Below are 23,293 nucleotides of genomic sequence, written 5' to 3' on the forward strand. Positions count from 1 at the left end.
CTTGAAAAGTGGAAATAGACCTTTGGCCCATGGGAACAGCAGTGAAGATGAAAGAGCTTGAATATTGAAATTATGTTTCTGTGGGTATGTGAGGAGCTGTGCCCTCACATACCTCTATATGGTAACTGCTCGTGTAGGATAATATTCTGCTTGTGAGGCCCTGCAGTAGCATCCATACACAGAGTCCGCCTTCAGTCAGCCTTTTTAAAACTCTTTTTGGGGACACCTGGGTGGCTCAGTGGGTTAACGCCTCTGCCTTCGGCTCAGGTCATGATCCTGGGGTTCAGGGATCGAGCCCCACATTGGGTTCTCTGCTCAGCAGGGAGCCTGCTTCCCCACCTCTCTCTCTCTCTCTGCCTGCCTCTCCACCTACCTGTGATCTCTGTCTGTCAAATAAGTAAATAAAGTCTTTAAAAAAAAAAAAAAAAAAAAAACTCTTTTTGGGGGAACTTTCCTTACCTTGCCGAAAATGAATGGTGCTGCTCTTAGGCATTATTTTAAGTCATTATTCCTCAAAGAGAGCTTGAAGTTGTGTCTTTTGTTTGTTATTTGGATGTCTCTGAGGGGCTTTCTATTGTTGACCGGAAGTCTGCCATCTTTGATGATGTCTTTGTGTTGGCCACACACAGACTCCCAGAGCAGCATCCTGTCCCCGGGAGAGGGGAGGAACAGAGAGGGGCAAAGAAACAAGCTTCAGGGGCAGCATGTGGAGATGCCTACTCATTTATTACCCCATCCAGAACTTGGCCCATGTAATTGCAAGAAGTTGCTTTAAATACTCTTTTGGGGATTAGATGGAGTTTCAAGTTTATGTAACGCCTACTTCAAAAATGAAGAAATTGCATTGACGTCATGCTTGGATTTATTTTATATCTTCCACTATCTTTTTCTACCCCCTGTGAATCATTCCTTTTTTGAGAAAAGAAAAAAAAGTGCTTTCTCTGAAGTAGCATTGTCAGTGTGAGGATAGTTCCCAGAATTATTGACTTGACACTTTGCTTTCACAAGCTGCCAACCCAGGGCCACTTTACCAGTGGTTACTTGATGGGTGCGGTTAGAGTTGCCCCTGGTTACCGCAGGCCGGGTGCCGGACCGACGGGTTACTGCCTGCTTGAGCGTGGAGACACAGTGCGGGGCCTTCTCTTGTTTCTCTCATCAAGGCGCACGTGGAAAAGGATAATATTTGCTCAGCACCCTGTGATTATAGCTCACAGCTGTCGATGACTGGCCTGGGGCCTCTGGCTGCCCTGGTCCCTGCCCAGGCAAATCCATTCTGTTTCACTGGGTGGAAAGCTTTGTCCAACAGAAATAATGATGTACAGATCAACCTTTGTTATGTGAGGGTCAGGAAGCTGTATACACTCTTTATGGCCTCAACTTGATAACTTTTCAGTTTGTTTATTGAAGGATGTTTATTAAGTACCTCCTGTTTTCTCAATATATTTGCTAGGTCTAATACTTTCTTTCTTTTTTTTTTTCCTCAAGAGGGTTCCTACAGTATCATCTCTTCATGTGTGGGATTAGAGCCTTTGTTCTTATCATCTGCTCTCTTAGAATCCATATATTCTTGCAGAAGTTATCATGTCTGACCTTTGTCACAAGCCCCATCTTCATGTTTATCAGATGAGTTGTCTACGCAAAATTTCTCCTTTGTCCATGGCAGACTGAATGTGGAAAATTTTGCTCCTGAAATAGTCTAGTAATTAATAAGTCATTATTATTGGCTATTCACCTACTGGGTGTTCTTCTGGGAAAAGAGCATTGCTATTCTAGGTGACTTCACATAATCTTAGCCACATCACAACAAGCCCACGTGGGAACTGTTTATGAGAAAGTGTTGGTCAATTCTGGATGTCTGGAGTGGGTCTTGACTCTTGGGCCTCTTCCATATTACTGTCAGAGTGTATGTCTTCGAAATTGAGTCTGATTATATCAGTCTCCTGCATTGGGTCCTCTATGGGCTCCACACTAACCGAAAGTGTGGAGGAAATGCAAACTCCTTAATACTGTCCCAAAGGCACCCTTGACGTGGGATTTTCCTTCCCCTCCACTCTTGCCCTTTTCCCTTCCCTTCCCAGCCCCAACACCACATAGCTTCCCAGACTGCAGCATTTCATGCTCTTGTTCCCCCTCATGCCTGCAATCCCTCCTTTCCTGCCCACCATTTTTACGTAGATGTGTCTAAGTCATTCCCAGTTCTTTGGGAGCTCTTCTCACACAGTGTTGCTTGATGCTGTTTACACATCTGTGTCTTCCCTGCACTCTGGCTCCTTGAGGTCAGGAACCATGTCTTATTCATCTTAGTATGAGTAAGTACTCAGTAGTGTAGTATACCATAGTGGGCGCTCATTAAATGTTTGTAGAATGAAAGAATAAATAAGTGATTAAATGAATACTGAAAACAGAAGTATAGCACCTTCCAGGATATTTGATATAATCTGTTAGAGGTAACTACTTTTCAGTGGAAAGTGACCACAACTTATTAATGAAGAATGCATTATGATTTTGTAGTACCACTCCTGGGGAAGAAGGTACTGACTATGGCAGACAACATCTTTAAATGATGTTTCTCTCTTTCATTACCAGCCAATCTATGCTTCAGGAGTGAGTTTTTGTTTTTGTTTTTAAAGATTTTATTTATTTATTGTAGAGAGAAAGAGAGCACGAGTGGGGGCGGAGGGGCAGTTGTGGGGAGAAGCAGATTCCCCGCTGAGCAGGGAGTCCAATGTGGGGCTCGATCCCAGGACCCTAAGATCATGACCTGAGCTGAAGGCAGGTGCTTAACCAACTGAGGTACCCAGGCACCCAAGAGTGAGTTTTTTTTTGTTTTTTTTAAACCTGTTATGTGCAACACAGATGGCTAGGTATTATAGTCTTCAACCAGGCTGTCTCTGTAACATCAGTTTAGTTTAATATATGAATAGAGACTGTCCCCAGGTTGACTATGTCATCCTTCATTGCAGTTAATAAGTAAATTGTCAAACTGGGTGGTGTAGACTCCTCAGGTCAGCCTTCTGTATATACCTTGCGCACGAAGCTTAGGTCTCCCATTGCTCTATGCACCACCTCAGGTCACCAGTAGAGTTACTGCTGTTGAACACCTGAGGTATGTTTCAAGGCTTTGCTTTGGATTGAAGTTTGTCTACCAAACTAGAGTGTAATCCAGGTGTTGCTTGCTTGGTCTGCCCTCTTGTTCAAGGATTACTGAACTAGAAACATGGCAATTTCCGCCCTTGTTATTTCTCATGAATTCCTGCCACAGGACTGGAGTTAAGCAAGCTCCAGAATGCCGGTAGGTGAGCACGTCCTCACCACCTGGAGGCACCATAGAAGTATGCCTCCCACAGGGATTTGACTACTCAACTGTTAGAAGCATCTTCTGAAGCTATCCTGCAGTACTGATTATACCACTCAAAGGCTCCAAGTTCAGGGGAGCAGAACGCCTTCCTGGACCCTGCAGCTACTAATGTGGAGGGACCCAGTATTGCCACACCTGCTGATCCACTATGCCCATTCCTGGTTCAAAGATCATGTTGGTTAACTATAAAATGTTTTGAGGTCTACCTTGTCCTAAGAATTTCCCATGGTTTTTTCCTTCCTCTTTAATTGCTGTTTGGTTTCTGTCCAAGCTTCTTAAGAGAGCAGCCTTGACTCTGTTATTAGTCAGTCAGTTGGTGATGGTCTAGTTTTTACCTTTGTGAGTCTCATGAAACTTCCTTGCCCATAGAAGAGTCAGCAAACCAGATGGTTGTGTTTGATTTCCTTCCTACTTGATTTGTTCTGTGGCCACTCTCTAATTCTGGACACCCCCTTTCTTTCCCTAACTTCTAAGGTTCCGTCCCTTGCTTTTCTCTTCCTTGCATCTCAGGCCATCTTTCTCAAGTTTCCTTTGCAAGCACTTTCTCTTCCTTCGTCCACCTGAAACGCTGCCCTTCCCTAGGGCTCTGGTTTGTTGTTGAACATGCTCTCTGTGAGTGAGGGCACCTGCTTGCAAGTTTCAACAATCGTATATGTGCCTGTGACCTCAAATTGCCATATCTTGAGCAGTAGCACCTGCAAACATGCCCTGGGTTCCTGCTGCCAGCGTCTGCATCAGCAGAGGCATCACTGGCCTGGGCTGCTGGTTTCTCCCACACATGTCTCCCCACCCCAGCTGGAGTGAGCAGAGGTGAAACAGTCATCCACATGGGGCCCTCCTCTTTCCCTCCACCACACTGTCTCTCTCAAAAGCGAATCTAAATTAATAATCTAGAGTTTAATTATCTAAAGCCAGATGGCATGGCATTTTAATTTAAACCAAATAACTCAAATATTTACTTTGCTTTGAGAACATAAAATGCCAATTACTGCAGCATATTTGCATTTATGTAATACAACTATACCATCAACACTATTTTATTGTTTCAGAAGTTAGGGAAATATAAGGAAGGTACTTTTTAAACAAATAAAGGGAGACTTTGTAGTTCTGCCTTTTTGATTTTTCAAATAGTCTTGTACCATCATTACACCTCCTATATGCTTCTATTATAGCTCTTTTCAAAGTGTAATACAACTTTTTTTTTTTTTTTTAATTGGTATCATAGTCTCGGCTTCTGTAACAAAAGTACCATAGACCGGGTGGATTAAACAACAAACAGTTATTTCTCACAGTTCTGGAGGCTGGGAAATCCAAGGTCAGGGCACCAGCAGATGCGGCGTCTGGTGGCCTTCTTCTGTGGCTGCATTCTCTGTGTGTCTTCTCATGGTAGAAAGGCAAGGGCGCTCTCTGGGTTCTCTTCTATAAGGACGCCTATCCCATTCCTGAGGACACCATCCTTATGATCTGATTGCCCCCCAAAGGCCCCACTTCCAAATATTATCATACTGGGATTAGGTTTTGACATATGAGTTTTGAGGTGGACACAAGCATTCTGTCTATAGCAATGGGTACAAGATAGAGCTAATAGCACCCACCTCATAGGGCCGGTGCATGAAATGAGTTACCTATAACAGAGTAGAGCCTGGCACACAGTCAGAGCTATCTATGTATTTGCATCTGTTATCATTACTATTCTTTGTCACTCCCACTTGCTTTCATGAAGGCTCCTTAAGAGCACAGAGAAAATACTTTTTAATCATTTTATGTGTGACACCAAGTTATAGTCTTTGGACATAATAAAGGCTCAGCAAATGTTTTAAGGAATGATGAATTGTGCTTAAACACTGTTTGTCCATGTTGTCCTAGAAAGCATATCTGTTGATAAAGGGAATCAATCCTGTAATTGTTGATCTCAAGGTCTGTCTTTTCTGTTTTATTGTCTGTTTATTACAATGGTAAAATGACAGGTGATTTTCAGTATTGGGACTGAAAAATATATTTGTGACCGTTACAACAGAGGCATGCCTTACCAGCATAGATACATTTCTTAGATGTTATAAAAATTTATGTTTTCAAGTCAAATTATGTTTACTTTTTTATTTTTCCAGTTTTAATACTTATTTACTTTGTAAGAAAACTTGATTTTTTTCCAAAATTTTATTTTAAATGCAGCAGCAGAGTTAGATATTTCAAAGAAATCTGGTTGTAGACTGAATCTTTTGTAGGCTTAAGAATCCATAGTAAAGTGAGTATTGACACTTAAATATATGTTTCAGGAATTCAAACTTTTATTTTTATTTTATTTTCTTATAGTAAGAACAGGTGCAGTTTTCCTACATAGTCCTTGGTAGGCAGGAGGCTTTGGAATGTAAGACATAAAACCATCCTCTTGCCTCATCCTTGCTGAGATGTTTGTAAAATATGGTAGGGTTGGAAAGTACCTTCAGTTCCTGTCTGACCTAGATTTCTTTGAAGTGTGTGTGTGTGTGTGTGTATTTAATTAGAAAACCAATTTGTGTCCTCTTAAATATTTTATTATTGATAAATATTGACATTTGTATAATTCACTGTGAAAGAAGGCACAAATATTAATTTGGGAAGCTTACCGAAGTAAGCTTATATTAGTCAGTTGAAATCTGTAACTTTCTTATTGTTTTTTTCAGATTTGGATCTAAGACCCAAATCTCATTGTTTACCCCATCAACCTTATCCAAGCTACTGAATATAGTCCAATATTATCTAATGTTTACCTTTTTGGGTAGGCAGATTTGCAAACATATTCTTTTGGTTTTGTGAGTGATGTATCTTAGTAAGTCTACTTTCTTTCTCCATATGATTGATTATAAAAGGTTACTGTTTAACCAAATGTCTATAATCCAAATAAATGGATGTAGCACAATATATTTGTCTGGGCTTACTTAGTGGTCAAGGATACAGAAACAGTGAACATAGAAACCAGTTTTCTTTTACTGTTCATAAAGAATTGCCTTTAGCCTTTTGGTGATTAGAGCATACCTTTATTTTGGAATTTTTAAATAGTGTTTTAAGTATATTAATTACTTAAGGAGGGATATTGGGTCATTAGAGACTGCTTTCTTTAAATAAGAAAAAGTTTAAGTATCATAGAGAGTTATATATTAGATTCTTTATTCAAATTGTTATGAATAGATAGTTTTGCCCGAGATACAATTTCATATATGGAATCATAACACTCAGTAGCTCTGAGATTTTATTTCTGGTATTATGCAGATATTACATTTATTATAGTTAAGATGAATGCAATTCAGACATTTATAAAGTGTCACTAAAGTTTCATTTATAACTTCTTATGACTGAAAAGAAACATCTCATTTTAAACATAGAAATTATACAGCTAAGTTTTGATTTTCATGAAAATTGGAAATGGTAGTAGTAGCATAAGTAATTAAAGTAGAGGCTTCAGTGTCCGTCATGGTGTTACTCCAGTTAATCTAACAAATACTCAGAAGTTCTTACAATAGAATGCAGACTGTATTTGGTACCTAGTCCTGCCGTTGAAGTGTGTGCCATGTGGCGGTGGAGGAGAAAGCTTTTCTAATGGATAGTCTTGGCCCAGTAAAGAGAACTGCTTTCCTTCCCAGCCTGTGGAGGTACCTGTGCAGTGCTAGAGAGCCCGGAGGGTGGAGATGGAGACTAGAAGCTGGCCTGGTGGTGGGATGGGGGTGAGGGTTGTGGGTGGGCTAAAGAAGGCTCATGTGACGAAGTGATGCATAGGTTTTACGATGCATTGCACAGTTGTTCCCCACTTCCCGGCAAACCTTGGGTGTCTTCAGCCCTGCCCCAGTGTTCTATGGGTTTAGAGGCACATTGGGAAGAGAAGGAAATGGAGGAGATCATGGAGCAGTGGGAGGATGCTTGGCCCCTTCCCTGGTCTCCAAGCCTTTTCTGAGGATCCTATAGAGAATGTAGACCAGAGGTTGACAACTGGTGATCGAAGTTGGGCCACAGGTGTGTTTCATTTGGTTTCATTTTATTTAAAAACTTAACTTAAAATAGTCAACATGAGGTATAGAGAGATTCATATAAAAACCCATTCAGCAGGTCAGCCACATTCAGTTAGCCTTTCCTGCAGGGCGACTCTTTAGCCGGAGCTGAGGAACCACCGGCCTTTACTTATGTCTCTCACCTGGCCTGTGCAGCTGTTTGGGTTTGCAGCCCCTGCCGGAGACCATGGTGGACTCGTTTGTGGTATACCTCGAGGGTCTGATGATCCTCTGTTCTTCACTCCTGCCTCCTTCCATTTCCCAGTTGAAATATCAGCATTGACAACAGTAGCGACCTATAAAAACAGAAAAAAGGAAGTGTGTTCATTATGACCCTGATATTTATAATTTTTTTCCATTCTTTAAAATATGTTTACCATGTTCATGGAAAGTGCTGATATTTCCTTTTATCTTCTCTCCCTTTATTTATTGTGAGGATAAGCAATGTTTGTTTTTATTTCATTTCATTGCAGGATAGCTGGGAGACAAAATTATTTTAAGCAAATACCTCCACTTTAAGGTTTTTTAAACTTTTCAAACAGTCTAGGTAATAAAGCTTTTTCTAAAGAGGATTGAAGTATCATTTTGAGAATCAGATGCATGTTTTTATTTTAAGTTGTTTAACGTTGCCTTCATGAACGTCCAATAGTACTAACAGAATGAAAAGCAGTTTTATTTGTAAGGGTTTCCTAAATTGTATAAGAATTATAAAATATTTTTCTTCTCTTTTCTCACAAATTTCTACCAGCGAGTTGAAAATGGTGACTTCAACTGGATTGTTCCAGGAAAATTTTTAGCATTTAGTGGACCACATCCAAAAAGCAAAATTGAAAATGGTAGGTTTGTTCTTTACTTTGCCATCCAAAAAATTATTTCAGTTCATCTTCAATTTCTTAATTTCCTCAGATAATCCTTTCTTTTGGTACTATTCCCCAAAGAATATTTATTTATTAAAAAAATTGAGCTGTAGTAATTAGTGTGTTAAATATTACAGTTTAGTAGGTGGATTTATAATCCTGTTTTAAAACTAGAAAATTTGGGGGGCACCTGGGTGGCTCAGTTGGTTAAGTGTCTGCCTTCAGCTCAGGTCATGATCCCAGGATCCTGGGACTGTGTCCCGCATTGGGCTCCCTGCTTCTGCCTCTGCCTCTGCCTCTCCCTCTTCACTGTCTCTCATGAGTAAAATTAAACAAACAAACACACACACACCTAAAAATAAATAAATAAATAAAACTAGAAAATTTTTAAATTGCCATAAAAAGGCACTTTACCTGACCCAGTTATCAAAGAACAATCTGAGAAGCAAGCTGGTCAAACTAGTAAATAGATTGTTGAATTCTCTCAGTGGTTCTGAGATTTATTTGGTGGTAGAGTGCTACATTAAGGTATTCTTTGGGGAACATCATGTAGAACAATAACAAGGGTGATGATAATAGGCGTCATTTATTGAGCAGTTGCTATGCGCTAGTTGCTATCTAAGCAACACATTATCTCATTTAATACACACCTCTATGAGATACAGGTACATGTATCTCCATTTTGCAGAGGGAGAAACTGAGGCTTATGAGTAAGGAATTTGCCCAGAGTAATAAGGGGAACTGGTTCTCCATCCCAGAGCTGGGCACCTAAACATTGCCAGTACACTGATCTGTTTATTTCCATTATGATAATGAGAACAACTTTCTAGCTCCCAGTAATTAAATTACTCATTGCTATATTTATAGCTAGGGGCATACGTACTCAGGAAGACAAAAAAAGCAAAACAGTGAAACAAAATCAGCTATGTAAGTTTTCCCATTAATATTTTCTATTTTTTTTTTCATCTACCAACATTCCTAGAAGACAAGTAATGATAGGCACCAAAGGTTTAAGAACAATTTATGGGAGGAGTACATAAAATTTAAAAATTTCACCTGTGAACATAATAGCTTCCCCCCGCCCCCCCACCCTTTTTTTGTTGCTCTTTATCTGGTCATAGATCTGGGACATTAGTCTTTTAGGGAACATAATCTGAAACCCCAAGTTTAGATTTATTCTCCTTTTACCACCATCATCTTCCTAAGGATTAATTCTAAAATCTAGTTCCATTGTATATTGTGAATCATGCATCCAGATTTGCTGATTTATTTGAGCTCCCACAGATATGCTGCTTATTTCATGCCTAGGACGTATCTTCCAGAGAACTCTGTTTGAATCATGGATTCCCTGTGATGGGTGATGCAAGTCTAGAGAGTTAATCTACCAAATAGGAGCCCTGTGTACTGAAGCCAGAATTACATCTTCTCATTCATAAGTCTGCTAATGAATCTATTTTATTCCAGACATTGATTAACCTCTGTCACGTTGGGTTGTCATGAGTAACATGTTAAGTGCCTAAGGAAACTGCTTTCTGGCACTTGGTCTTTAAAGACAGAATTGATTTGATTTACCTTTGGCCTTCTGTGCAAAATGATCTGACTCAGACCCAGAAAATCTTAGAAGGTGTTTAGTTTCAGTCGTGGCTTTGTTGGTGGGCGTTCGTTTCATGAAGTTGAAAGAATTTTGCCATTTAGGATTCCTGTGATTTATGACATTTTCTTCAAGAGAAGATGAGAAGTGTAACTTATAGAATCATTTAAAATCTTTTTAGAGAGCTAATACATGCTTATATTAAAAAAATCAAATGCAGATGAATTAATAAAAACCACATAAGGGTGACCTATAATTCTACCCAAGTTTTCTAGGGCTAAGAGTTGGTGGGGGGATTATGGGGGTTTTAATTTTCTTTTCACCTGCTTCTCTGTATTTGCGTGCACACATATTTTCCTCTTCCAGTGAACACATACCCACACATACACACTTAAAAAAATAAACCTTTCTTTCTTTATAAGCATAGCATTGTGATTACTTTTTTAAGAAAAATTTTGTTTTAGAGAGAGAGAGAGAGAGAGATAGAGGGTGAAAGAGGGGAGGGGCAGATGGACAGGGAGAGAGAGAATCTCAGGCAGGCTCCCTGCTGTACACGCAGCCCCACGCGGGGCTCGATCTTATGACCCTGAGATCATGACCTGAGCCAAAATCAAGAGTTAGCCACTTAACCCGCAGAGCCACCCAGGCACCAAATGATTACTATCTTATATCAGCTTTTTTCACTTAACATATCACAGACTTCTTTCCATGGTAGTAAATGTTGATTTTCATTATACTTTTCTATGACTGCTTTGTATATTATTCAGTAATGTGCCATAATGCTGTTACTTTTTGAATGAGATCTACACTGTTTACAGTTTTTCACTTTTCATGGTTGGCAGATGTTCATACATTTCTTTGTATTTCTCCTTTTCTCTCTAAATTCTTAAGTAGTCAGATCAGTAGATAAAAGGCTGTGAATATTTTGTGTGACAGTTCTTTTTTTTTTTTTGGAAGAGCAGTTGACCTACAGTATTGTATTAGTTTTTGGTGTACAGTATAGTGATCGGATATTTTTCTCCATTAGGACATGGTCCCCACATTCAGTCTAGTTATCATCTGTCAAAATGCACAGTTGTTACATTATTAGTGACTATATTCCTCTGGCTGTATATTACATCCGTGTGTCTTGTTTTTTTATAACCAGAAGATTGTACCTTTTAATTGTCAAAAACCTTTAAAAATTCCTTTTGGTTCCATATTATAATGTTGGGAAATAATTATAGCTACATTTGCTTATATGTCAGGAATGGGACTGATAAGACTTTTGCGCACGTATCATCTCTTTAAGAATCAGAACCACCCTCTAGGGGAGGTAGGAGTTATTTTTTGGAAGAGAAGGTAGAGACTCAGAGGAGTTACCTTGCTTTCCCAGATTTACACAATCAGGAAGTGGCAGCATGTGGATTCAAACACAGGTCTCTTTGATTCCAAATTCGGTGTTCTTTTTCATCTTACTGCAGAGGAAGTATATGTTCACTATAGAAAATTTAAGCAATATGGAGAAAAAGTCACCTGTAATTATTTAATCTAGAAATGAACACCTAAGATGCTGCTCTATGGGCATCTTTTTTTTCCCACCTATGCATCTATTGTGCCCTCTTACATTGAGGGAAAAAGGTCTGAAATAATTTTGTGATGGAATTAATAGAATTGATCCAATTACAGTGAAATCTCGATGCTTGTTTTTTTTGTTTTTGTTGTTATTTCTTTCTTTTTTTTTTTTTTTAATTGAGAAACTGTGTTTCCTGAGGAGGCTGAAAGTCATGTTAGGGGTTTGTTAATAGAAAAGGTAGATTTTACAGAAATTAACACTCAAATAGCTGTTGCTAGGATGTAGCCAAAGGAGCCTTAAAATCCTAGGATGGGGCAGAATGTGTTGTAAGAGTCTTAAGTGTGTGTTGTGTCAACAAAGAATAAGTAGAGTTTGTTATAGTCATCTTTGTTCACTTGTTTTGGTGGTGGGGAAGAGAAGGGCTCTAACTTTTTTTGGTTTAATAAATTTGAATTGATACATGAATAATAAAGCAGTAAAATGAAACATATTTTGGATCTCCAGTTTTCCCAACTATACCCCAAACTCTCAGGTGGCAACGTCCTTCTCCTCTCTAAAAAGAAAAAAAGAAAAAAAAAAAAAAAAAACCACACACACACACAGAAGACAGCCTGAGGCAGGGACTGGCAACAATTTGAAGCCTGTTTAGCTTGGTCATATAGGTAGAGAAGCAAGTGTGCAGGGCTTGGGCAGTGGAACCTGACTGTGCCCCTTACTGGTTGAGTGAACTTCCCAGAGCTCTGCAACTTCACTGAGCATCAGTTTCCTTGTATGTCAAACTAGGGGAAATAGGATGCACAAGGCAGGCATCTAGTGACGATCAGAGATACTAGATGAAGTGTCTTGCACAGTGTCAGGCACTTAATAGGTGCTTACTAACAGATATTCTAATTACATTTTTCTCATTAATGAGTCTAAGTAAACATATTTTATTGCTTCCTACATTTACCTGCCCACTTTGAAGTTTTAGCTTTAAAAAAATTTTTTTATTTATTTGAGAGAGAGAGAGAGAGAGAGAGAAAGAGCTGTGGGGAGATGGGGGTTGTTGGGGGGAGGGGCAAGGGGGTGGGGGCAGAAGCTGACTCTCCTCTAAGCAGGGAGCCCATCCTGGGAATTCCATCCCAGGACCTGAGCCAAGGGCAGATGCTTAACGGATTGAGCCACCGAGGATCCCCAGATTTATACGTTTAACAATGACTGGGTGGACTAGTCATTTGACTGCTGTTCTTCAGGGTTCTAACTTTAAATGAAGGGTTAGGAAGAGAGGAATTTTTAAATCTCCCCGCTCTGAAATTCCTTGTTTGGTCGGCTTTTGGGCTCTGCTGGTGCTTTACTGATGCCAGGGCGCCATCTAGTGGCCAAATGGAGGAAGGGGCTGATGAATGCTCTGTCTTGCTCTGCACGCTGCTAAAACCAGTCCCAAATGCATTGATAATGCCTGCAGACAGTTATCCAGAGGTCATAGGATATTGTCATCGTCGTTAGTTATAATCACTTGAAACAGTTTTGAAGATTTTAAATAAACCTGCTTACCAACTGTAGGAAGCGTAGCCCCTAATGTTCATATAACGTTCCATTATTTGGAGACCTAACAGAGGCAGGTTGGATCTTCCTTGAAATGGGCCCCAGTGCAGGACCCGGAATCTGAATGCCAGGATTCAAATGCTGCCTCTGTCTCTTACTGGCTGTGTGTGCCTGGGCTAGTTTACTTTTCTAGGCAGCAATAACTGAGTAATTGCAAGGTTTAATGAGATGATCCATATGAAGCACTTCATTTAGTGCCGGGCATATCATAATGCTTAGTAAATGTTAGTTACGATTATTATCATTATTGTTATTATTCCAGTGTCCTATTGCTATATTTGAATAGCTGTCCAGTTTTTTTTTAATCCAGATAAACACATAGTTTCTCTTAATGATTGGTTTAGGTATATTTATTCCTGAGAGAGATTAATATACAAGAAGAAACTTCTTCCTCCTCCTCTTAGTGGAGGAAGAGAGGGGATAGACACCAAACCAACCATTAGCACGTCTGGTGACAGGTGCCATCCCAGAGGTGCCAGGTATGCTAGGAACCTAGGATCAGAAGTGCTCATCAGCCACACCAGGGGAAGACTTCTGTGTTTATGAGCCCTCTCCTTCCCATTCTTACATGATAGAAAAGCTCATTTCCTTATGCCAGTTGATGTGCTTTGAAGTAGAGTCCATGAGCCACCAGCCAAGAAGGAATTCTTGAAATGTTTCCAGTAGAAAGAGGTATTTTTACTATAACCTGGGGACAGGACCTGTGGGCAGAAAGATCTGCCCCGGGATGGTGAGGAGCAATTGATCAGATACTTTGGAATTAGGGGAGGTAAAGAGAAAGGAAATTTCCAAGAGGATTTTCGTGTGTTAAAGACTTACAGGATGCTGGAGGCCTAGCTATTGTCTACCTCAGGTTGTTTTCTCCTCTAGCAAAGCATTGAGACAATGCTTTGGGAGTTCCTGGAGGAATGTCTTACTCAGCCTATCTCAAGTATTTGTCAGTGGGCTGCAGGTTATAAGGAAGCTGAATTTTATCTACATTTCTTTCCTGCCTTTGTTTCCTACATCACCAACCACAGCTCTTTTCTCCTTTAGGTTGTAGATCTTTAGCTGGAAAATAATTTGAGTTAAGTAGGAGAACAGACTTGTTTTTTCCAAGTAGAAAACTGCATCCATTTTCTCTAAATGTGTGTGTGTAAGTTACTGTTTCTACACAGAAGATTGAAAATAAGCTCTGTATTACCTATTTGCCTGGAAGCAGCATGGCCCATGAGAATCGTGTTTCTGGGCCATGGAGTAGTTTGATCTGCCTTCCAATTCTGTCTCCATCCATTGTGTGACCTTGGCCAAGTATACCAGTTAGGGGTCCTGGTTGCAGGCAGCAGAACCAACTCTGGTAAAATAAACCAAAATGGCATCGATTGGAATGATGCTGGGGATCTCACAGCCCACAAGGGAAGGCTAGAGAATGAAGCCCAGAAAAGGAACAGGATCCAAGGGAGATAATGTCTCAGCAGAGTCCAGGCAAGGAAATAGAAACCACACCATTTCAAACAGAGGGAATTTAATACAAGGGATTTCTTACAGAGGAGGCTAAAAAGGAAAAGGGCAACACTGAAGAATCCAGAATATTATGGAGGAAAGAGCTCCTGTCTTTAGAAAGGTAGGAAGTGAGGTCACCAGAATCAGGGGACTTGAAAGGGGAGCCAGACTGGTATTGGGAGCCCTGAAGGGAATGCCACCCAACTAGTGTGTGCATCTGGAGACTAAGGAGCAGAGACCAGGTAGCTGTGGGGCAGATTGGTACTGGGAGTGCCACGCTGAGCCAGAAGCTCTGGGTGCTCCTGCCTCCTGTGGCTGAGGCCTTGCTGGCCCCCACCCAGAAGCCCCTTCTCCTTCTTCTGACCTCTGGTCACTCCATTCGTGCTTTGGGCCTCCTGTGTGTTGAACTGACAGTGCGAGCTAGCCACAGATGTCCTCTGCAGACCCCGGCCCCAGCATGGGAGGGTTGGCTTGCTGCTGAGAGAAAATAGGAAATAACCAGCATATGCAGAGTCTGAGGCAGTAGGAAATACGGCCAAGGGCACAGTGCGGAAATTGCTGGTTAACTTTCTGGGCTACTGCCGCCCATACACTCAGGGCCCACCGTCATGAATAGGTACTGAATGAGACGGTCTCACCCAGTATGCCGTGAGTCAGTGAACCCTGCATACGTTACAGATGCAGCCATCAGGGTGCTGAGAAATTAGTACCTTGTGAATCCCTGGGGCTGTTGGCCAGGTCTGCAGTGGCCAGAGCAACCCCCTACCCCCACCCCACCCTGGCAGTCACATCAGTTGACTGGCCAAGTCTAGATCACAGGTCTGTAACCCAGCGGACTCTGTAGCTCCGGGGAGTACTCACACAATGATGGATCCACTGGAAGCAGAAGGCGGTTTAGGGGCTGACCCCCTGTGCCCCCCCACCCCACCCCAAGTGAGAATGTCTACAAAAAATCACTCAACTTGTTTAGTTTCTCCATCTGTTAAATGGGGTTTACTATTCTTACCTTAACAGGCTGTTTTGAGAATTACAGGAAATGATATACAGTGGTGACTTATACATGGTATACATGGTAGGTGCTCAGTTCATCTCTTTAGTGGGGGATTGTACTGTAGATCTAAACGAATTACCTGGCAAAAGTCTTTGATTGTAGTTGACAAGTATTTGTCAAGTGGAAGAAAAGGCACAAAGAATCATGCCAGCAGCCATCTGGGCACCTCTGACCTTTGAGTGTCCCCGGAATGTCTTTGTTTTGGCTTGGGAGAAGTGTAAGCCCCCGGGACTTGAATCCTCTGGGTCGAGGTTTCAGATTTTCATGAGCGATTTCCAATACTCAGAGGTTTCTTTTCAAACCCTTCTGTGGGGTGTGTGTGTGTGTGTGTGTGTGTGTGTGTGTGTGTGTGTTTACAGCTCTTCAGACTTCGGCTTTAGGACTGTGCTTCCACCTCTTACTCTCAGGAAAGGCCCGGTCCTCCTAAGACCTTGATCATACACTTGATTCATACACTTGATCATGAAGCGTTTTTTGTGTTCCCGGGTGTGTCAGGCGGAATGCATGCCTTTTGCTCACAGCTCCGTTTTCCCTTCAGGCTATCCTCTTCACGCCCCTGAAGCCTACTTTCCTTATTTCAAAAAGCATAACGTGACGGCAGTCGTGAGGCTGAACAAAAAGATTTATGAGGCGAAGCGCTTCACGGACGCGGGCTTCGAGCACTACGACCTCTTCTTCATAGATGGCAGCACGCCCTGCGACAACATTGTGCGGAGGTTCCTGAACATCTGCGAGAACACGGATGGGGCGATTGCGGTTCACTGCAAAGGTGCGTGCGGCCCGGCGGCCTCCCTGGAACGCCAGGTGGCGGACAGCAGCCAGTCGTGCGAAACCAAACCAGTCAGTGTCTTTGGGAAAACAACACAAGTCTTTTTGTTTGAGAAAACTGGAACACAAACCCATTTAAATAACCCCTTTCTGAGGCAAGGTTTGCTTGGATGTGGATAATCGGTGGAGGTCTGGCTTGCCCTGGCCTTGCCTTACCCAGCGGCTGCTCGTGGACGCCAGGCAACCACCACACGCCCGTTTGCGGGCCGGCAGGAATGCCTTGACCAGGTGTCAAGAGGCAAGGGTTGTTAGTGCCCCCCCCCCCCCCAAAACTGCCGATCTTCTTTCTACTCTCCTCCACCCTTGTGATATTTAATGCTCTCCTTTTACAACCCAGCCATCTGGACCCCCATTTTGTCCTCTACTCCGCACTTATCTTACCGGTCTTTTGCATAAGGGACCAGAGTGTCTTCCCTGCCCATTGTTAGCGGATGGATGGCAGCGTCTTGCTGGCGAGCTTGCTTGCTGCAGATATGTTAACTGTTTCTTTGCGTGAACTTGGTTATGTAAAGACTGGGTTATATAAACGAATCTCTGCTCTCTAGGGGTGGGTGCTTTCTGGGGCAGGGGTCTTTCAGATGAAGGGAGCCCTAAGGTTGCCAGATTCAGCAAATAAAAATACAGGATGCCTCGTTAAATTTGAATTTTTGATAAACGCACCAATACTTTTTTAGTGTTTCCAGTATGTCACGGAACATACATTCTGCATTTTATCTGGCAACCTCGCGTTGGCTACTCAGAAAATGTGAAATAACATTTTCTCTAAGCCTGGTTGTTAGACTCTGAGGAGGATCAAGTTACATTTTAGATTTTCCAGCAACATGCAAGGGTCTTCTACTGGGGTCTTTGGAGTGACCAGAGCCATCTCTGGCCACGTGGGGATGGAGACTAGTTCCTCACACGCAGCATCTAGTCCTGCCACTGGGTGGCGCTGCTCTCACGATTTTGAGTCCGATGACGGGTTTCTGTGGAGTTTATGCTAATTGTCTAGTAGGTGTTGGGGATTGTACTGTTCTTTTCAAGTGCCTAGTGCTGCTGTAACTGACTTATTCAGACAAGCATGGCTTTGGTTCTGACAGAAATTAAAATACCATTTTGTAGGCCTTTGTTTCTATGTTTAAGATTTGAGTAGGCGGAGGTACTTGGCTGACATGTGAGCGGCACCGGGAAGCCGCGTTTTGCCTGAGACCCGGAGAGATGGCGCTGAGCTGCACATGGCCCCGCGTCGGGTGAGGGCTCTGTCCACATCCGCGGAGCCTCCGCCACCCCTCCTCTTCCCGTTTCTTAGCAGGATGGGGCCCTGACGTGCAGGGCATCCTATCTCTCCGATGGGGTCCACGTGGGGAGTCTGGCTAGGAAGCTGTCTTATTTGCTCATCGGAGAGGGCTTTCAGTTCTAATCAGGTCCTGGTGAGGTGGTGGTGAGCTGGCCGGTCCTGGCTGGGGTCCATCTGCACTCTGAATTTGCCTTTCCAGCTCGTTTTGCTAAAGATGGCCCAGGGCTGAGAAAAAGCTTGCATTTCGCACATTTCAAATATCAGTGGACCTTGAGAGCTAGTGGGACTGTAACAGCTACCAAAGTTCCGTAGGAGATGTTCCTGTGCTCTTTTTCAAAGTTTGTTTTTGTGTCACAAAATTCGTATTTTTCCTTCAATTAATTTGACCTTATTTCCTGGTCAATTGATTTTATGATTACCAAGTCATAGAGCTTATCTGTGTGTCACATGTTGGATCGACAAATTCGTGGAAGAAGAAATGCAAGACTGTCATTACAACTCAGTATCTCTCTCTCTCTTTTTAAAGATTTTGTTTATTTATTTGACAGACAGAGATCACAAGTAGGCAGAGAGGCAGACAGAGAGAGAGAGGAAGGGAAACAGGCTCCCTGCTAAGAAGAGAACCCTATGCGGGGCTTGATTCTAGGACCCTGAGATCATGACCTGAGCTGAAGGCAGAGGCTTAACCCACTGAGCCACCCAGGCGCCCCAGTATCTTTCTCTTTTTAACTGAAGTATCGATTCACAATGTTATATGAGTTTCAAGTATACAACACAGCGATCGGACAAGTTTATACATTATGCTTTGCTCACCACAAGCACAGCTCCCATCTGTCACCATAAAATGCTATTATAATACCATTGACTCTATTCCCTCTGCTGTGCCTTTTATTCCTGTGATTTATTCATTCCATAACTGGAGGCCTGTACCTCCCACTCCCCTTCACCCGTTTTGTCCCTCCCTTCATTCCCCTCCACTCTGGCAACCACCAGTTTGTTCTCTGTATTTATGGGTCTGTTTCTGCTTTTTCTTTCTTTTTTTTTAGATTCCACATATAAGTGAAATTGTATGTTACTTGTCTTTCCAACATATTTCACTTAGCATAATAACCTCTAGGTCCATCCATGTTGTCACAAATGGCAAAATCTCTTTCTTTTTTATGGCTAAGTAATATTATGTTATCTATACATATATATCTATATCTATATATATATACACACACATATATATACATACATACATATACCTATCTCTGTATATACATATATACTTCCTTATTCATTTATCTGTCAATGGACACTTAGGTTGCTTCCATATCTTGGCTCTTGTAAATATTGTTGCAATAAACAGGGGTGCATGTATCTTTTTGAATGAATGTTTTCATTTTCTTTTGGGTATCTGCATCTCTCTTGACAGCATTTCTCACCTAACTGAAATTATAAGAATGAAACTCTATGATGTTCAAAATTCTTATTACAGGTATTCTCTGTTTTATATCTTAGATTTGTGAATGTTAACATTTAAAAAAATACAGTATGGGCATATGAGTTGTATGTGTGTGTGTATTTTATACTGCAGAGGTTTATATATTTTTATTTAAAATCAGAACTGTTAGCATTGAGGTGAGCTCTTCTATGGGAAGGTCACATTCACATGTGGTGACATCTTTTGCATAATGTTATTTCATTTGCTTCCACTTGTACACACATGTAGGACTCCTTTATAAAAATTACACCTTCAGTTTAATTACAGCTGTATTGCTTTTAATAGCATACTTATCTACTAGAGGCCTGTTAATTATTTTGACATCTGCCCTAATTAAGTCAGTTTAATTTTCTGGGAATTGAAGCATCACTGAGCATTTTAACTGAAGTACAAGGAGGAGGGAGAGAGAATCTTAGCCTATGCCGCATGAACTTCTGTAGGTGCTGGAAAGGGAATGAAGATGTTGTGCCTCTACATAGAGTGCTAGATAGACAGACTAGAAGTTGATTTGCGGGGAACGTGTGAAATCTTACTGAAGAATTGGTATCTATAGTTCACTTTCTGGTTGATAAAAGGGATGGCTATTAATTTTTTTGAAAATTTCTAGCACAAATACTAATTTTAAAAAAATGGGAATGCTGTGATGTTCTGGTATGTGATTGTTGATATTCTGTAGGATTGCAGAAAATGCCGGGAACTATAAGGGAATCAACATTTAACTTGGTATAAATAGAGTACTTTTCAATGTCTTGTCTTGCTGTGTCAGGGAGCCCTTTAATTATGAATGCTTTAAGAAATTTGTTAAAGTTTTTATAGAAACTTGGTGAAATGTTCCTATTCTGTTGAATTGTGGTAAGAGCTCCGAACTATTGAGTGCTAAGTACATTCTTTTTATAGATCTAAATTATAGACTCTTTTTAAAAGGGGGAAGCAACCTCAATTTCAGAGAAATTTGAAAATTTTCTGCACCACCTTTTTGGGTTGTGAGTGTGTGTGACTGGGAGCCTAACCAAGGGAATGGGACAGCCCCTTCTTTGCACGGGGCGGGGAGCAGGAAAAGGTACGACTGTCTCCAGAAAGACCATTTCCTCTCCAGACACCCACCCACCTTGGTGGCTCCAAGGAGGGACACTAGAAAGTCCCTGCATGCTGGTTCCTATGCAGGTTCCTACAGCAGGCTGTCTTGCCGTGTTTTATCCACACGATTACCTATAGTCTTGTCAAATGTCTGAGACTTAAGAATTTGGCAGAGGCAGAGAGTATCTGCTTTGGACAGAATCAGAAAGGCAAATTACTCTTCACTCTAATATTAAAGCAAGATCCCCACCGAGACCACAAATTACTCGTTTTTAAAGAATGTTGACATTTGGTCTGGGACAAAAGGTACTTCAGATGGAAACAGGCTACACACATGCATGCACACACATGCACACACATGCACACCCCCATCTAATGAAGCATTATAAATATAATTTTTAAAAAGGCTAAATGGGAAGGGAATGTCAAGCATCTGTAAACATGAGCTTGATTGTAATTTCATTTGCATTTTTAAAATAAAGATTTTATTTTTAAGTAATCTCTATGCCTAATGTGGGGCTCGAACTCACAATCCCGACATCAAAAAAACAGTCTCATGTTCCTCCAACTGAGCCTGCCAGGTGCTGCTCATTTGGATTTTGATGTGTACTTTCAACCTGGTATTGTTGCCCCCAAAGAGGGAGAATTTTTTTCCCCCCCAGGGGTGGGTTGTGAGGAGGAACCATTCTTTTTCTGTGTAAAACACAGATTTACATACAGTACATAGAGATATGCAGTTACTGTGGCAGTAACATTTCATGGGAGACCATCAGGAAAAATGTCTTAAAGAGGCTCTTGGAGGAGGCAATAAGGAAAAAAAGATTGAGAAACACTGATTTAGAGACCGCTTTTTCACACTTTTAAATTTATGGAACTAGGATGCATCTGAAAATTGGTAGCATGTCATAGTTTAATTTTTTCTTACTTAGGTGGAACTGAACTAATGGTGCATATCACACTGTTAGGCAACTTGATGGTATCTTAGATTTGCTGAGACACCTGTGTATTTCCAAATACTGGAGAACTAGAGAAGATGCTCTTTATTATTTGACCAGCAAAATGGACAAAAGGGCTCCTCCTTTGGGGGAAAGGTTCTTAAGCATATTAAAAACAAAGCTGTCTACTTTTCATTTCCTTTTCTAACTAAATGTTTTCATGGATGAAAATGACCTTGGATCACTTTTCCAGGCCAGAAATATCAGTTATCTTTGATTTTCTCTGTGACCCAGCCCACATGTCTTTCTAACTCAGCCCCTCCTTTTTACCACCACGGTCAGTCCAGCCCTGTCTGCGCCCTTTCCGGCCCCTCTGTGCACCCTCCTGCCCCAGCCTCCAGCTGCTTCCCGGCTCCCCACTCTGTATTTTCCAGCATTGTCCGTGTGCTGCTTCCAGATCTGTCTGCTTTTATCACAGCACTTTCTTGCCCCCAAAGATATGCAACTTTATTTTGCCCTTTCCATTGGTTAAAGGAAAAAATACTTGTTTTTTACATGATAGCAGTTGTATGTTTATTAGCTATTGATCATATCAGGAATTCTGTAATACTTTTAAAATAGTTGAATTTTGTTCATGAAAGCATCATCTATGTATATCTAAGGAGTAATAATGCACATACCCAGGAGATGGGACTTAATCCGTGCTCAGAGCACAATGGACCTGGCTTTGGGGTCTCCTAATGATAACTCAGTGGTCCTTTGTGTCTTTGGCCTGTGACTGGGGACCTATTCACCTAAACCTGGGCTCTTCCACTTGACTCAAAGGTACTCTTTTTCCTGGTCTTTTCCATCCATCCGACCTTATTCTGCACTCTGACACACACTGACATGTTCTTCAGCCAGGCTTTCATTTATCACACCCTTTGCTGAAAATATTCTGTGACCTTCCTATTCTTTAGAGTCTGCTAAAGTCCATGTCAGCAATGACACCTTCTTTGAAGACACCAGCAGCTCCCCCAATACCCCCATCCTTTCTCTGAGAGCCCACTTTCAGTTCAAACTTCATTTCTTTGTTATTTTTTCTTGCTTAATATTCTGCAACTAGTGTGATACTCATTGTAGTAAAAAACTATATCCGATACTTGCTTATATCCTTGTCCTTTGAGCAGAACCCTATCCTGGGCATCTTGAATAAGCATTTGAACAGCTGAATTTAATGTTTAAAAATAAAGAAAGAGCTACTTTCTTTTTCTTTTCTTTTCTTCTTCAAAAATTTATTTATTTGGGGGGGGTGCAAGTATGAATGGGCAGAGGGGCAGAAGGAGATAATCTTCAAGCAGACTCCCCCTTGAGCACAGAGCCCGACGTGGGGCTCAATCCCATGACCCATGAGATGGCGACCGGAGCTGAAGCCAAAAGCCAGATGCTCAACTGTCTGAGCCACCCAGACAACCCAGAGCTACTTTATTCTTCTATAAGAAAAAGTGCAGGGAGTCCTGGGTGGCTCAGTTGGTTGTGTCTGCTTTTGGCTCAGATCATGATCCCAGAGTCCTGGGATTGAGGCCTGCATCAGGCTCCTTGCTCAAGGAGGAGCCTGCTTCTCTCCCTGCCTACTGCTCCCCTGATTGTACTTGAGCTCCCCCTCTCTCTGACAAATAAATAAATAAAAACTAAAAAAAAAAAAAAAAAAAGAAAGAAAGGTGTATATGATACAAACAGATTTTAAATAGTGGAAAAATAACTGCATACTGTAGAACTTACAGTACTGAATCTAACTCCAAGAAGCCAGATATGGAAAGATTTAGAAAATGTTTGTAAATGAGCATTATTGTTCAGTCCTATATACTTCCTGAGGTAGGCATCCTGCTTATCTTCATATTTCTGTTTCCAGATCTTTTATGGTGCGTTGTACACAGTGTGTCTCAGTCAGTACCTGTAAAATGAGTGACAGGATATGAGCCAAGAGTGGAAGGAATTCTGGGATGAGAATCAGGACTGTGGGGGAATTTCAGTCCTGAATTCTGTACTCACTTGTTCTGAGTCAATTGGTTGCTGTCTTTGGGCCTTCATTGTTCTGGTATAGGAACAACCACCACTATCAAGAACCTGTGGCTTGATAAAGTTTTTGAGTATTTTTGCAAAAGGAGGAAGCCAGTGTGTATTTTTTTTTTTTTTTAAGATCGGCTAAAAT

The 23,293-nt window shown here is 41.4% G+C and overlaps 1 protein-coding gene across 4 annotated transcripts in view; it reads left to right on the forward strand.

Moving 5' to 3' along the window:
* LOC111143004 (cell division cycle 14A) overlaps positions 1-23,293 on the forward strand; it is a 173,462-nt gene that overhangs the window by 90,039 nt on the left and 60,130 nt on the right. For all 4 annotated transcript variants that reach the window (XM_022496395.1, XM_022496396.1, XM_022496392.1 and 1 more), the window contains exons 8-9: positions 8,129-8,216; positions 16,039-16,269. In XM_022496395.1, coding sequence (XP_022352103.1) covers positions 8,129-8,216; positions 16,039-16,269 — 319 coding nt within the window. The remainder of the gene's footprint in view (positions 1-8,128; positions 8,217-16,038; positions 16,270-23,293) is intronic.

The sequence above is a fragment of the Enhydra lutris genome, unplaced genomic scaffold (genome assembly GCF_002288905.1).
Source record: "Enhydra lutris kenyoni isolate GAN:26980312 unplaced genomic scaffold, ASM228890v2 scaffoldscaffold9, whole genome shotgun sequence".
Taxonomy (NCBI): Eukaryota; Metazoa; Chordata; class Mammalia; order Carnivora; family Mustelidae; genus Enhydra; species Enhydra lutris.